This window comes from Carassius auratus, unplaced genomic scaffold (assembly GCF_003368295.1).
Source record: "Carassius auratus strain Wakin unplaced genomic scaffold, ASM336829v1 scaf_tig00024173, whole genome shotgun sequence".
In the NCBI taxonomy this organism is placed as follows: Eukaryota; Metazoa; Chordata; class Actinopteri; order Cypriniformes; family Cyprinidae; genus Carassius; species Carassius auratus.
In genome coordinates, this window is record NW_020525323.1 from 413,361 (window position 1) to 426,666 (window position 13,306).

A 13,306-nucleotide genomic window follows, 5' to 3' on the forward strand; every position below is an offset into this window, starting at 1 on the left:
ATTGCTCTTTCAATGATGTAAAGTCAAGTGCACACCGCAAGGTGCAGCTGAACCGTATTTCTACCAGAGCTGCTAAACATTACTTTAACAACAATAGCTCTCCAAACGGTCTTTTAGCAAAGTTACAATATTTAATTTCACACAAGTACTACCCACAGTGGAGTTTTCAAATCTAGTGCAATTTACATTGAGCAGAAATGTTTTTTTTTGCTGGCCATGTTGAGCAAGTGTTTTTTTTTTTTACCTGTCCTGCCCATTTTCAAGTTGTCCCACCATAAAATATGCATCTGTGTCTGTGTGTGTGTCAAAAATACAGTTTTTTTTAATGGTAAAAATACATTTACAATTATATAAATGATTAACAGTAATTGACAAAAAAAAATAATTTCCAAATGTTTAATTTAGCAGGCTTCTAGTCTACAGCTCAAAATTTATTAAAACATTTTACTGGAAACGATGAAATATAGGGCCAGATTTACTATCAGCTTGCGACAGTGCAAACCCTTATTTGGCATTAAAAATTACTGTTTTTTACTAAAGACATGAATCATCAGCTTGAATGATGAGCATGCGACCTGGATATAAAAAGGGCGCCTTGAAACCATGACAATATCCTTTTCGTCTTCAGGGACTGTTTTGTCTGATTTAAACATCTGCTTACAGCGAAAATGAAACGCACATCTAAGGCAAGTCCTAAAAGTTTTGTGAAATGTGTTGACCCGTGCCCAAGACATTTGTCGCCGGGTGACACTCACGAGATGTGTGTGTACTGTTTGGGTGAAGAGCACGCACAGGATGCTCTTGAGGGAGCGTCCTGTGCAAATTGTGAGCGTTTTCCTATGAGAACGCTCCGCTCTCGTCGGGCTCTCTTCTCGAGGGAAGAGAGTTCAGCGTCTGGTCCTCGCGGATCGGGTACTGCTCGTGCCGAGGCAGAGCGGCGACACGCTTCATGGGGCTCCCAGATGGAGCTTGCTGACAGTCTCGAGAGGGGTGTTAACCTCTCGGACGCGTCATCGGCTGACGAGAGTGAGCTGCAGGTGGATGACGGAGACTTTTCTCCTACTAATACTGCAGTGAGTGCTCTTTGGGCCGGGCAAGAGATGGCTGAGGAGGATGATTTAGATCCTCAACCTCGTCAGCCATCCTGCCCCGTGTACGCAGAGTTGGTGGAAGTTATGGAGCACGCCACTGACAAACTTCAGTTGCCATGGCGGCGCGCTCAGGGAGAGATCGTTCGCGGTCGTTTGGATGATCGGTTTCTCCCTGAACATAGACCACCAGCTCAGCAGAGCCTTTCATTCCTTCCTGATCTCCATTCAGAGATCGAGAGGGCATGGAAGAAACCGTACTCTGCCCGTATTCATCAACATCAGCGGGGTTACTTCGCTGATGTTGAGGGGATTGGTGAGTACGGTTATGTGTCGATGCCGCCCGTTGACGAGACGTTTGCGAGATCTCGTTTCTGGGCGGGTGTCGACACTAAAAGCTCCGACTCTGCCATCCAAGCCCCTTAAAACCACGGCTCGCTTGAATGGCAGAGCGTACACGGCAGCAGGTCAGGCTGGTGCTGCCCTTCATACCATGGCAGTGCTCCAAGCCTACCAAGCTGACCTGCTGCAGGATCTCGACCAGGGGGCAGGGCTGTCCCCTGAGGCGGTGGCTGAGTTGCGCCGGACCACAGATTTGTCCCTCCGGGCCACTAAACAGACTGCTGCCGCGATCGGCCGATCAATGGCGGCGATGGTGGCCACAGAGAGGCATCTGTGGCTCAACTTGGCTGATATCGGGGAGAAAGAAAAATCCCTTCTCCTTGATTCACCAGTTTCGCCTGCTAAACTTTTTGGTGCTTCCGTTGAGGTGGTGGTTGGAAAGTTTAGGGAGGCGAAGGCGCGCTCAGCTGCATTTAAGACCTGTATACCGCTGAGATCCGGGCCCCAGCCCAGGCAGGCGGAGGACCTGGTCCGTCTTGGTCTGAGGACCGTAGGCAGGACCAGAGGTCTAGTGTCGCCTCTCGTGCCCCCCCCTCCATGGAGGAGTAGGACACAGAGGAGGTGAGCCTCCCGCAAAAAGAGGGACTTAAGGGAGGTCATTCAGCACAAGCACTGCAACGCTCAGCGGAAGTAGGGTTTGATCTCCCTGGAGGGCCTTTTCTACCAGCCCTCTCCCTCTTTTTGACTCCCCAGGCGTTTACGTTACACCAGCCCTGGGGATGTGCCTTATGATGAGAACTATGTTCTGATGGCCTGCCGTAGCAACTGGTTGATGTGAGCGCCTCTTTTAGGCATGTAAAAGTGGTGGACCCCAGATTAATTGAGAACTCTCTGCCGAGTCTTCACTCTGCACGCCGCAGGTGAACTTTTTGGTTTGTTAAATTCTGTGTGTATAACTAACACTGATTGTATTTCTCTACAGACCTTGTTCCCTGTATAGACCTAGGGGGTCATTCTTAGAGGAGCAATTAAAGTATGGACTTTAGGGCCCTGAAGCCTACCCCAGTTGGTGGCTAGAACGAATTAGGAAGAAGCTCAAAGAAGATTTGGCTTCTGTGCTGAGTATGTGATGGCCTTCCTGTCATAACATTTTATATGCGTGGTGGGCCACCGCTCATTTCTGTTTAGCCTCAGGGCTATTAGTCACCCAGGGGTAAAGTAGTTGGTCTTCCTAAAAAAAAAAAAAACTTTTTTGCTTTAGGCTTAGACTGACGCTGGCGCTTCAGATAGATCTTCAGATAGATGTCCTGCCTATCGGTTTGTGACATTGGTATCCTGAGTACTCGCTCCCCTGAGCTCTGTAGGGTTTCAGTAGGTTGAGTGTTTCACAGCCTCTCAATGAAGTAGGCTGTGGCTCCTCCAAGCCCTCAGGTAGATCTATGCTTGTAGGTCGGCCCTCATCCGGGCCACCTCTGTAGCTGGCCTAGGCTATGCTAGGGATGTTGGAGGTGTGTTGCTAAGTATAGCTGCCACATTCATTATGTGTTAGGCTTCCTCCCCTAGATTTCAGCCTCCTCCATTAAATGGTAGTTGTTGGCCAAGGCCCGCCCCTTTCTCTGCATTCAGGGGTCATAGATTAATGCAGGGTGGTAGCTGAGGTAGGATCAGTCTGGCAGGGTTAGGCCATCTTTCGCCCTACAAAATGACAGTTTTTCAGACCCTACCGAACAGAGATGTTTGGGCCTCTAGAGCTGGCTCCACTCAGCCCGTTGAGCTAATCTCTCGACCGATGGGTTGAAGTGGGTTGGCTTGCAATTTAGCCCCCCCGCTCCCCTAGGCTCGGCGCAGGACAAATGTAACCCCTGGAGCCACTTGCAGGCCCGCTCCCTGTCTAACATTGCAGGGGCATATGGTTGTTACTCCCCCGTTAACTCAGGGTAGTTTTGAGTAGTCCATTCTCACCTCTGTATTTATCTACCTCACACCACGATGGCTCCGGTTGAGCAGGGAGTTCTAAACTACATTTCATTCCGGTTTTTGAACTCCGCTCCCTTTGAAGCCAGAGCATTGCCATGAGCTGACACCTATGCATTTAGTAGGTAGGCCCCTAATGGGGCCTCCACTAGGCAGAATGGCGTATGTAGTACTCCCCTACTATAAGGGTATTGCTATTTGCTGAGTACACTGCCTCTGGCAATGTGATTAGGTACCAGGATGCTGTAGCAACAGCTTTCTGCCCGCGAAGGCTGCACGGTTGGGTAGTAGGCCCCAGCAGGCCTCCTTGACTGAATAGCCCCCAATAGGGCTCCTAGGCCAGCTCATCTTCGGTGGTTGGCCCTGGTAGTTCAGGCAGAAGGCTCACTGCCGATTATTAGGCCTTAACAGGCCTCCTCGGAGGTGGGTCACAACATTGTGGAACATACACTAGGACAAAACTATAGGAAAAGTTTTTTTAATAGTATGGTTCCAGCAGTGTTCGTTAAAGTAGCAGAATAGACTCGCTATCAGCTAGTAGGCTCGACCAGGCCTCCTTGTTAGGCGAGTCCCCAGCAGCAGTTACATCCAGCTGATTAGACTGTTTCAGGTAGTAGGCCTCTTCAGGCCTCCCTGAAGGTGGGCTCCCACATTTTGTGGTGGTCAGGTAGTAGGCTTTACTAGGCCTCCCTGAGGGTTTAATCCCACATACTGTGGTTACTAGGTGGCAGGCCCCGCAGGCCTCCCTGAAGTTGAATTTCCGCTTCTTTGAACTGTCAGGTAGTAGGCCTCATAAGGCCTCCCTGAAGGCAAAGCCCCAAAGACAGTCAACTGGACTGCCAGTCTGGCTCACTATCAGCTATGGTTTTCAGGTAGTAGGCCTCTCCAGGCCTCCCTGAAAGTACGCTTTCCTGCACTGTGCTTATCAGGTAGTAGGCCTCATTAGGCCTCCCTAGAGTTGAGCTCCCACATACTGTGGTTGTCAGGTAGTAGGCCTCACCAGGCCTCCCTGGAGTTGAGTTCCAAATGACTTTCAGTTTACACTTAAGGTGGTTATCTGGTAACAGGTAGTAGGCCTCTCTATGCCTCTCTGTAGGTGAACTCCCACATATTGTGGTTATCAGATAGTAGGCTTCACCAGGCCTCTCTGAAGGTGAGCTCCCACATACTGTGGTTGTCAGGTAGTAGGCCTCACCAGGCCTCCCTGGAGTTGAGTTCCAAATTACTTTCAGTTTCCACTTAAGGTGGTTATCTGGTAACAGGTAGTAGGCCTCTCTAGGCCTCTCTGTAGGTGAACTCCCACATATTGTGGTTATCAGATAGTAGGCTTCACCAGGCCTCTCTGAACGTGAGCTCCCACATACTGTGGTTGTCAGGTAGTAGGCCTCACCAGGCCTCCCTGGAGTTGAGTTCCAAATTACTTTCAGTTTCCACTTAAGGTGGTTATCTGGTAACAGGTAGTAGGCCTCTCCAGGCCTCTCTGTAGGTGAGCTCCCACATATTGTGGTTGTCAGGTAGTAGGCCTCTCCAGGTCTCCCTGGGAGTAGTTTCACGGTGATGCTGGGTTTTGTAAGCTAGTGGCCGCTTACTTTCAGTTTAGCAGTCCTTTTCAGGCAGCTACCGAAGGTGAGCTTGCGCCCTGGCTCGGCTCAAGTTTTTATTCTCTGCTACGGGTTCCCTCCTGGAACCTCTTTATCCTGCTACAGCCTGGTTGGCTACCAGGTAGATCTTATGCTCCCCTCACTGAGGGTCAATGTGAGTATGTGGTCTCCTGAGTCTGGTCAGTCGGTCGTAGGCCTCTCATGAGGCCTCCTAGTTAGATCAGTCCTTAGGCCCTCACAGGCCTCCTCAGTGTTTTTGAAACACAAACACTGGGTAGATCCGTGGATCGAGTAGAGAAACTCCCCTTGCTGACAAGAGTTGTAAAGCACTATGCTGAGTCATACTCTCCAGGATATCCCGTCTCTAAGATCCGGGCCGAGTGGTTCACTGCCTGGTCCGCAGTTCCTCGGGCTGGATGCCTTACTAAAGGCAAGTGTCCAGAGGCTCTGTCTTCGGACAGACAGGAAGTGGTAGTGACACCAGGTCAGGCCTGCCTGGTGGCATTTCAGGTGGTACATTCCCCTGAATAGTGACTGGCTGGGGTTCCCTCGGGTTCCCTAGCCACATTCCCTAGAAGGGACCCCTTCTAAGAAGTTGAAGTTGTGGTCCTAGGCCCTTGAGCAGGCCCAGGTAGACCTTTCACTAAACTATGTTTATGGAGGTTTTCTGTGGTATCATATAGCTTGGGCTATGACCGTAGGGAGTGCTGTCACTGACAGCCCTGTGTGACCTGAGGGTGAGTGGTTCTAGCGTTCATTGAATTGCTGGTTCTGACAGTTGTCACTGCCATTGGGCATGCACTCCCTTTAGCATGGCAGCGTGGGTATTTCGTTCCCCATAGCGCCGATGACGTATTGTCGAAGTTCCCTTCGAAAGGGAACGTCTCAGGTTACAAATGTAACCTTGGTTCCCTGAGAACAGGGAACGAGACAATACGTCTCCCAGCCATGCCTCAGGGTCTGCCTGCCAAACAGTCCCTTCAGACGAAAGGATATTGTCATGGTTTCAAGGTGCCCTTTTTATATCCAGGTCGCACGCTCATCATTCAAGCTGATGATTCACGGCTGTCGCCGGTCAGCATGATTGCTGTGAGTTGATATTTGATTTCAGACACCTGTCACACCTGAGGCGTTCCCCATAGCGTCGATGATGTATTGTCTCGTTCCCTGTTCTCAGGGAACCAAGGTTACATTTGTAACCTGAGACGTTATTTTTGCCACTCACCACTGTAAATTTAAGTGGGGGGGTATTTAAATGGATCACACAACGCAATTTACTAAGATTTGCATTTGTCAATTTACTGGTAAATTTACTGGTACTTTGCGGCATTATTTATTGCAGAAAAAAGCAAAAAAAAGTCTTAAAGCAGGCAGTAATTTGCGCTGCTCTTGGTAAACTGCACTGGTCATTATGGAATTGAGAGGTTGTGTCAGTAAGGTAATTGCGCTCTGGTACATCTGGCCCATAGTATACTGTACAAATTATCACTTTTTGGAAAATTGTCAGCTATACACAGTTGATTCTTCTAAGTCTTTGTCAGCTCCTTTGACAGCCTCATTTGTGTCAGAAATTTTTGATGACGTTTAAATGAGCAGAATTGCGAACAATTAGTACACTACAAAATACCAAATGTTCACGTTTTCAAGACATAAAATGCATGTTTCTTGGCACTTGAATCAACTGGCTGAAATCCTGGAAGTAGGTCATCGGGCCACCCCTAATGTTAATCCAAGATTGAGTATTTCTTTTATTTATTATACAACAATGTCAGTAAATGTTTAATTTCCCGTCATAAAAAGTATTCGGTTTATATACAAGACTCCTCTACAATACCAGCACATAAAATGTCAGTACTGTAACCACTTTATATGATATCAAGCATCCACACACATTGCTTACTGTGAGATCTCTATCTGATTGGCTAAATGTCAAACCACAGGATTAGGTATGAAACCAAGAGTGGTAACATCACAACTCAAAACAACACAGCAAGGAGAGATAGAAGTGCAGTCCGATGCACTGCAGCACAATACGGTTATATAAACAGGAGATCTGTTCACCCAATAAAGCTATGAATCCTCATCACTGTTTATGAATGAAAAATAAATAGCAAGCTAATCCCAGCACATACCATGAAATTTTGATAAGGAATATGTTATTATATAGTCTTTTTTAATTGCTTTGTTTCCATACAAACAGTCATTACAAAAACCATGCTTTAGTTTTTCCTGACCACCAATCAAAATTAAAGAAATATTATTCCTGTCTGACAGTAGCAGATGAAAAACACATGGGATAGTTATGAAAAATCAGGCTATTCATTAAAGAAGCCACACTTGCACTCACCTGCTCATGGTATTCAATCCCCATACTCAAGGTGTTGATGAGGATTGCAATCATAATTCCTCGATTAAAGTATTTGCTATCCACTATGCGTCTCAATCTGTCCCGGAAGTCTTCCCAGTACTGAGCCAGGCAGTTACGCTCCTCCAGGATTTTATGATGGGATGCACGGCAGGGCTTGAACTCTGCTCCATGGGAGAACTCGTAAACCACGTCCCCTTCTGATCTGGAGTAGTCTGAATCACCTAGCTCCCCATCCATTGACTCCAGGGCCCTTGCACAGTACGGGCAGCTCAGGAGCTCAAGAAGCAATGGACTGGGCACAACACCAGCCACCTGCAGCAGCACACGACTGTGGCCTACAGGGGAAAAACAACAATTCAACAATTAGTCAAAGCAATTAGGAAATGCAAAAGTATTGCATTTGCTTAAGATGCATCTTTTGTACAAGGGTCATATCTTCCACTGATTTATTTTTTAACTAAAATGTTAATGAAGCATTTGCCAAATGGTACTTTTGCATAAAAAGTAACATTCCCCAACACTGAACGCTTATTTGTCTGTTCTCTTGTGCATTACTTCCTTCTGGATTGAGGACATCTCTCAGGAGGGACTGATTGTGCATGATGTCTAAATTATTCACATGAGTTATTCTACCTGGTGTCTAATAGCCACAACCAACTGAATGTTTATTGCAAGGTTGCTTATTTGAATTATGACACACTTAACTGGTTCAATTTAAGCAGTCAAACCAATAAAACCAGTTACTTTAGCTAGTTTATTAGTCCTAGTAGCTTGCTTATCTTGCCATGGTCATGAAAAATAGGCAGTGTGTGGCATATGTGTTCTGTCCAAGTGCTTCCCCCTCTCTTGGTCCTATGATCTCACAATCTTAAATAAAACTAATCGGTCTAATCAGAGGATGTCTGTGGCTTTACTCTCATACTAATGTGTTTCCTGAGGACATAATCATACACAGTGGCCCACTTTAGCCTGTGGTAATGAGCTGAAGTGGAGGTGACTCAAGCTGCAATCAAAAATTATTGTTGGCAGAGGCAGTGAGTTTGAAGTAAACATGCAGTATATATTCCTGTTGACAGAAACCCACAAATAGTCATTCTGTAACAGACTGATATAGAAATGAAAACTGGCTTGAGCATGAAAGAAATGCCTTGGTTATCTGAGGCTGAACAAACAACATAACGCAAAACCAAATGCACTAAATTCTATTCTTTCATTCCAAACATATACAGTACTGGGACCCTGTGCTAAATTTGATCACTGTAATGACTTAAAGTGTTACACATTTAAAGGGATAATACAACAAATTAATTTTCTGTTTTATAATCTATAATAATCTTCCACAAGCTTCTATGTGAGAAACAACTTCATGTGAGGAACAGGTCGTGTTTTAAAGGGATAATTTACTCAAAAATGAAAATTCTGTCATCATTTATTCATCATCATGACATTCTAAACCTTAATGACTTTTGTTCTTTTGCAGAACACAAAAGGAGATTTTACATTATACTTGAAACTAAATGGTTACCATTTTTATAGTATGGACAATAATAATAAAAAAAACTATATTATAAAACATATATAATTTTATGTTCCACAGAAGTAAGTCATAAAATCTTAGAGCATGAGGTTGCGTAATAGATGAAAAGTTTCTGAGTAAACCATCCTTTATAGTCATATTATCTACATGTCACAATTGGTTACAAAATGCACAAGAGCCAGTTGCTGTCTCCACTCTCCAACTAAGTTTTTCACATTTTTGAAGCGTATTTCTGAGTAAATAATGAATGACAATTTTTTTTTTTTTAATTATAATGAGTAAAACAGCTCACATTATGAATGCCACTAATTGACATATCACTTTTGACTTTTGGGGTAAAAAAGTTTTGTTCCATGTCCAGCATCTTGCCTCATATTCTGTGCCCAAACAGTCAAAAGCCATCCATTATACAAAAAAAAAAAAAAAAAAAAAACCTTGAATGTGCATTTTGATTTCTCTGGCATTAAACTCCTCAGTCTAGTGCATAACACTTTGAGAGAATATTTGCATTCAAGTTAAAATAGTTGTATAGATATCCAGCAAGTGACATTTGGCATCACTGATGCCCTAAGACCACATAATTGAATGTATGCAAAGGTGAATTAAATAATCATAAAAAAAAGTTATATGGCTTAAGATTGATATAATTCTTATATTTTTATATTTGAGTTTCTGGTTACTGCTAGAAACTAGAAACCCCAGAAGATGAGATCATTGGAAACCAACTGATATTTTCCCTCCAATCACAGTGTAAGCTTACTGCCTATCCGTCTGACAAGAGAAATCAAACGCTGGCATTGGATTTCAAAGTGCTTGCTAGCCGTAGTCGCTACTGGACTGCTGGCAGTCGCCTCACTCCTTTAAAGATTGTTAATGACTTTAACATTTGAAGAACTGATTTTCTGTCACACTGGTAAAGGGCTGCCTAACAATCACTTCTCAGAACGCCTTTCATTATCTTGAAACAGGCTATGTGAGGTGACTACAACTAGATCTGATATGAAGTGGAAACCATGGCTATGAAAAACTCACTATGTTCTCCCATGAGCTGGTGCAGCTTCTCAAAGGGATCAGTCGCATCACATCCCATATTTGCATCCGACCCCCTCCTTCCTTTCCCCGCAGAACTGCTGCCTGTATAGCTGCAAATGAGGGAGGGCAAGATGGTCGGATAATTCATCCCGCCGTTTAGTCGCCCGAGCGCTGGCACACTCACAGCGGTGCTTGTTTGGCCTTGCGGGGCCTCCTGAAAGTCCCCTTGATAAATGCTGTGCACTGACTGAGTCCTGGAAGAAAGATTGTGCATGCCGGTTGGCTGTGAGGACACGGTCAGTTGCGACCCCGTTGCGATGGACCTCATTTCCAGAGCCTCGCCGGGCCCCGTAGCGGTCACAGGACTGGGGCTGCCATTGCTGAGATGACAGTGCTGCCGTTGGTGCTGTTGGATGAGGCTGTGGATGGAGCGAAGCCAGTGTCCGCCACCCCTGTGCCTGCTGTGGCCATTGACCCCCCCACCGCCACCTCCTCCTCCTCCTCCTCCTCCCCCGCTCAGCCCGCTGTTGGGGTTCACCTTCTTTCTGCGCTTGCTCTGCCAGCCGCTGTAGATGCGGGACGTGCGGCGCTTCACCTTGCGGTACAGGTGGCTGATGTACCTGAGCATCTCCTCGTAGCAGCTCCCTGGCTCAGAGTAGCTGGCGAGGGTGCTGTCGTTGGAGAGGTAACGTGCTCGCTGCTCCTGCATCAGCTGGTTCTCACGCTGCTTTGTTTCTGAGAACTGGGTTGCTATTACAACCAGGCACAGGTTGATCATGAAGAAGGAACCCACCTGGGACACACAGAAGCCACTTTAGTTTATCATCATGAGCTAACGTAAGAAGTCTTTAAAGAATCTCTTTAATGCCTGTTTTACACCGTACATGTAATTGTTATATTCTGAAACTTTGTTACAATTTAAAATTTAGATTTGAAAATAGTTTTAAATGTAATATAGCCTAATTAAAAAATATGATGACGAAGGTGAATTTTAAGCATTTTGAGCATACTCCAATCTTCAATGTCACAGCATCCTTTCCTTAAGAAATCATTCTAACATGCTAATGAAGAAACATTTCTCATTATTATCAATGTCAAAAACATTTGTGATTCTTAACATTTTCATAGAAACCATGATTTTTTCTTGATTGTTTGATGAATAGAAGATTCAAAAGAACAGTATCAATTTAATCTTTTGCAACATTATAAATGTCCATTTTAATCCATTTAATCCATCCTTGCTGAATACAAATTTTACCTACCCTAAACATTTAATGGTAGTGTATATTTAGGTATATTTTGCTCAATTCAGCAATCAAGCTGTAATTTAAAAGGCATTCTCAATTCTGAATTTTAAATAATATGGATATAATAAAACAGATCTATTTGCAATTTCACCTATATATATATTTAACAGAGCAGGGCTGAGGAACATTTTAATCCCCTATAATGCCATATCTGTCTCAATTGTAATCTGGTAATAACCATTTCCTGTAATTCCAATTTAAATTTCTGAGAGATGTAGCACTTCATTTCAAACCCATAAACTGAATCAAAGAGTGAATTATGTCTAACCCTGATATTAAGTTCACAGAAATACTAGGACTCATTGCCAGCTGCTGCTCTACTCTACTGTATGTATGCGGTGTGAAAACAGACTAAAAACATTAAATACTTTCAATTAGCGTATACTTACTATAATTAGCAATATAAAATATATAAAATTGTAAAAGGAGTGGGCATCCATAACGTAATACATGATGTCCACCCATCCTTCCAAAGTAATAACCTGCAAAAACAGAAGAGAGACAGAGATCAAATGAAGATAAAATGCTGCGAGACAGAAGATCCAAATGATCATTATCTTGATCTTGGCCAAGAAGAATAGCAGTCTCAGGTGCCTGGCCTCACATTTCTAACTGTGCAGATGGCTGGTGGCTCAAACACTGAGTTTTGAGAGTTCGTCTGGGGAATGAAAAGCCTTGCAAGTTTAGCATATTGTTTTTCTGCATGTTCTTGAATAATAAATGATACATGAGTTAAACACATTCAAATGTAGAGCGCTGCTAATGCACCTTGACCTGAGGTAAAGTTTCAATCAGTTACATTAGTGTAGACTCTCAGATCAAAGGCGTCTCTAATTTGTATCTTGAACACAAAGGGTTAGACACTAAAGCACTTGTAATTGCACTGCTTCTTCCCATCATCTACAGATTTATTTTGAAATGTTTTTAGGAGATAAATACTCTCCAGTGAACACAAAGTAGTAATGACATATATAGTCTTACAGTTCATGGCACAGAGTGATGCCAGAGGTCTGATTGTTAGTTTGATCGCAGTAGTAGTAGTATTGCAGGGTTAAGTCTGTTAGCATTGTGTAATTTGTTTTGGAAGCTCTGCGCCTGCAGCACTGCATTTCATTCTCATCCAGCTGAATCATTTAGCATTAGACCTCATGTTTGAACCCCAGTTCTTTCTATGCTGTCTACTAGATTCATTATCTGCTTAAAGAAAATAAACATTTTGGTATTTACGGTAAAGAGATCATTTTTTGTTGTTCACATAAAAACAAAAACATGAGTCTTCTTTTTTAGATTTCTGCAGTGCATCCACACAGTTGGCTTTAAAACAGCTGATTCAAAAAGTATCTACATTTACATTTTGCAAATGCAACTACTGCTAGACACACATTTTTACATAATTTATTATGTATTTAGCCTACTTTACAGCCATACCAAGCATAATTTCAAAATCTTGCTTAAGAGTCCAGTTGGGTTTTGTTTTTAATGGATGTCAGACTAACAAAAACTTGTGAGTTGGATTGTTTTCAGCTGGTAACAGCGCTTATATTCTTGAATATTTCCTTATGTGGGTGTTTCTTCAGCTACTGGCACTTTTGGCCAAGTGGAATTTTAGTAAATAGACTCTATCACTAGTTTAACTTGTCCTCTTAAAAGTCCAACAAACCTGCATCACTGAGAATCCTGTCACTTTTGTCATGTTTTCTGACAGTCATGAACATGCCCATCACAGCGCTGTTTCCACCACACCTCAAATAATGCATTACAGTACGCTTTATGGCATTCTATGATGGAAAATTTAATGAAAATGTAAATTTTAACACTTTGAGAATGGCCAGCTCCGGGTTAAGGTTAATCTCATAGGTAGCACTTTATGCATCCAAAATACACACAATTGACCCTTCACAAAGACCTGCCCCCAAATTTTGCCATTTTGTAAGAAATTCAAACAATGAATACCATTTTGTGGCTCTTTATTTATGCGTCATGACAGATCGCTGTAGCGCCTCAGTTCAAGCGGCACGTGAACCGATCATCTCTTTCTTTTTACTAGTTATATCGCA

The 13,306-nt window shown here is 43.8% G+C and overlaps 1 protein-coding gene across 2 annotated transcripts in view; it reads right to left on the reverse strand.

The window, feature by feature from the left end:
• The window catches only part of cacna1ha (calcium channel, voltage-dependent, T type, alpha 1H subunit a), a 95,822-nt gene that overhangs the window by 31,145 nt on the left and 51,371 nt on the right, over positions 1-13,306 (reverse strand). For both annotated transcript variants that reach the window (XM_026250414.1, XM_026250413.1), the window contains exons 8-10: positions 11,639-11,731; positions 9,943-10,735; positions 7,353-7,708 (exon numbers count right to left, since the gene is read on the reverse strand). In XM_026250414.1, coding sequence (XP_026106199.1) covers positions 7,353-7,708; positions 9,943-10,735; positions 11,639-11,731 — 1,242 coding nt within the window. The remainder of the gene's footprint in view (positions 1-7,352; positions 7,709-9,942; positions 10,736-11,638; positions 11,732-13,306) is intronic.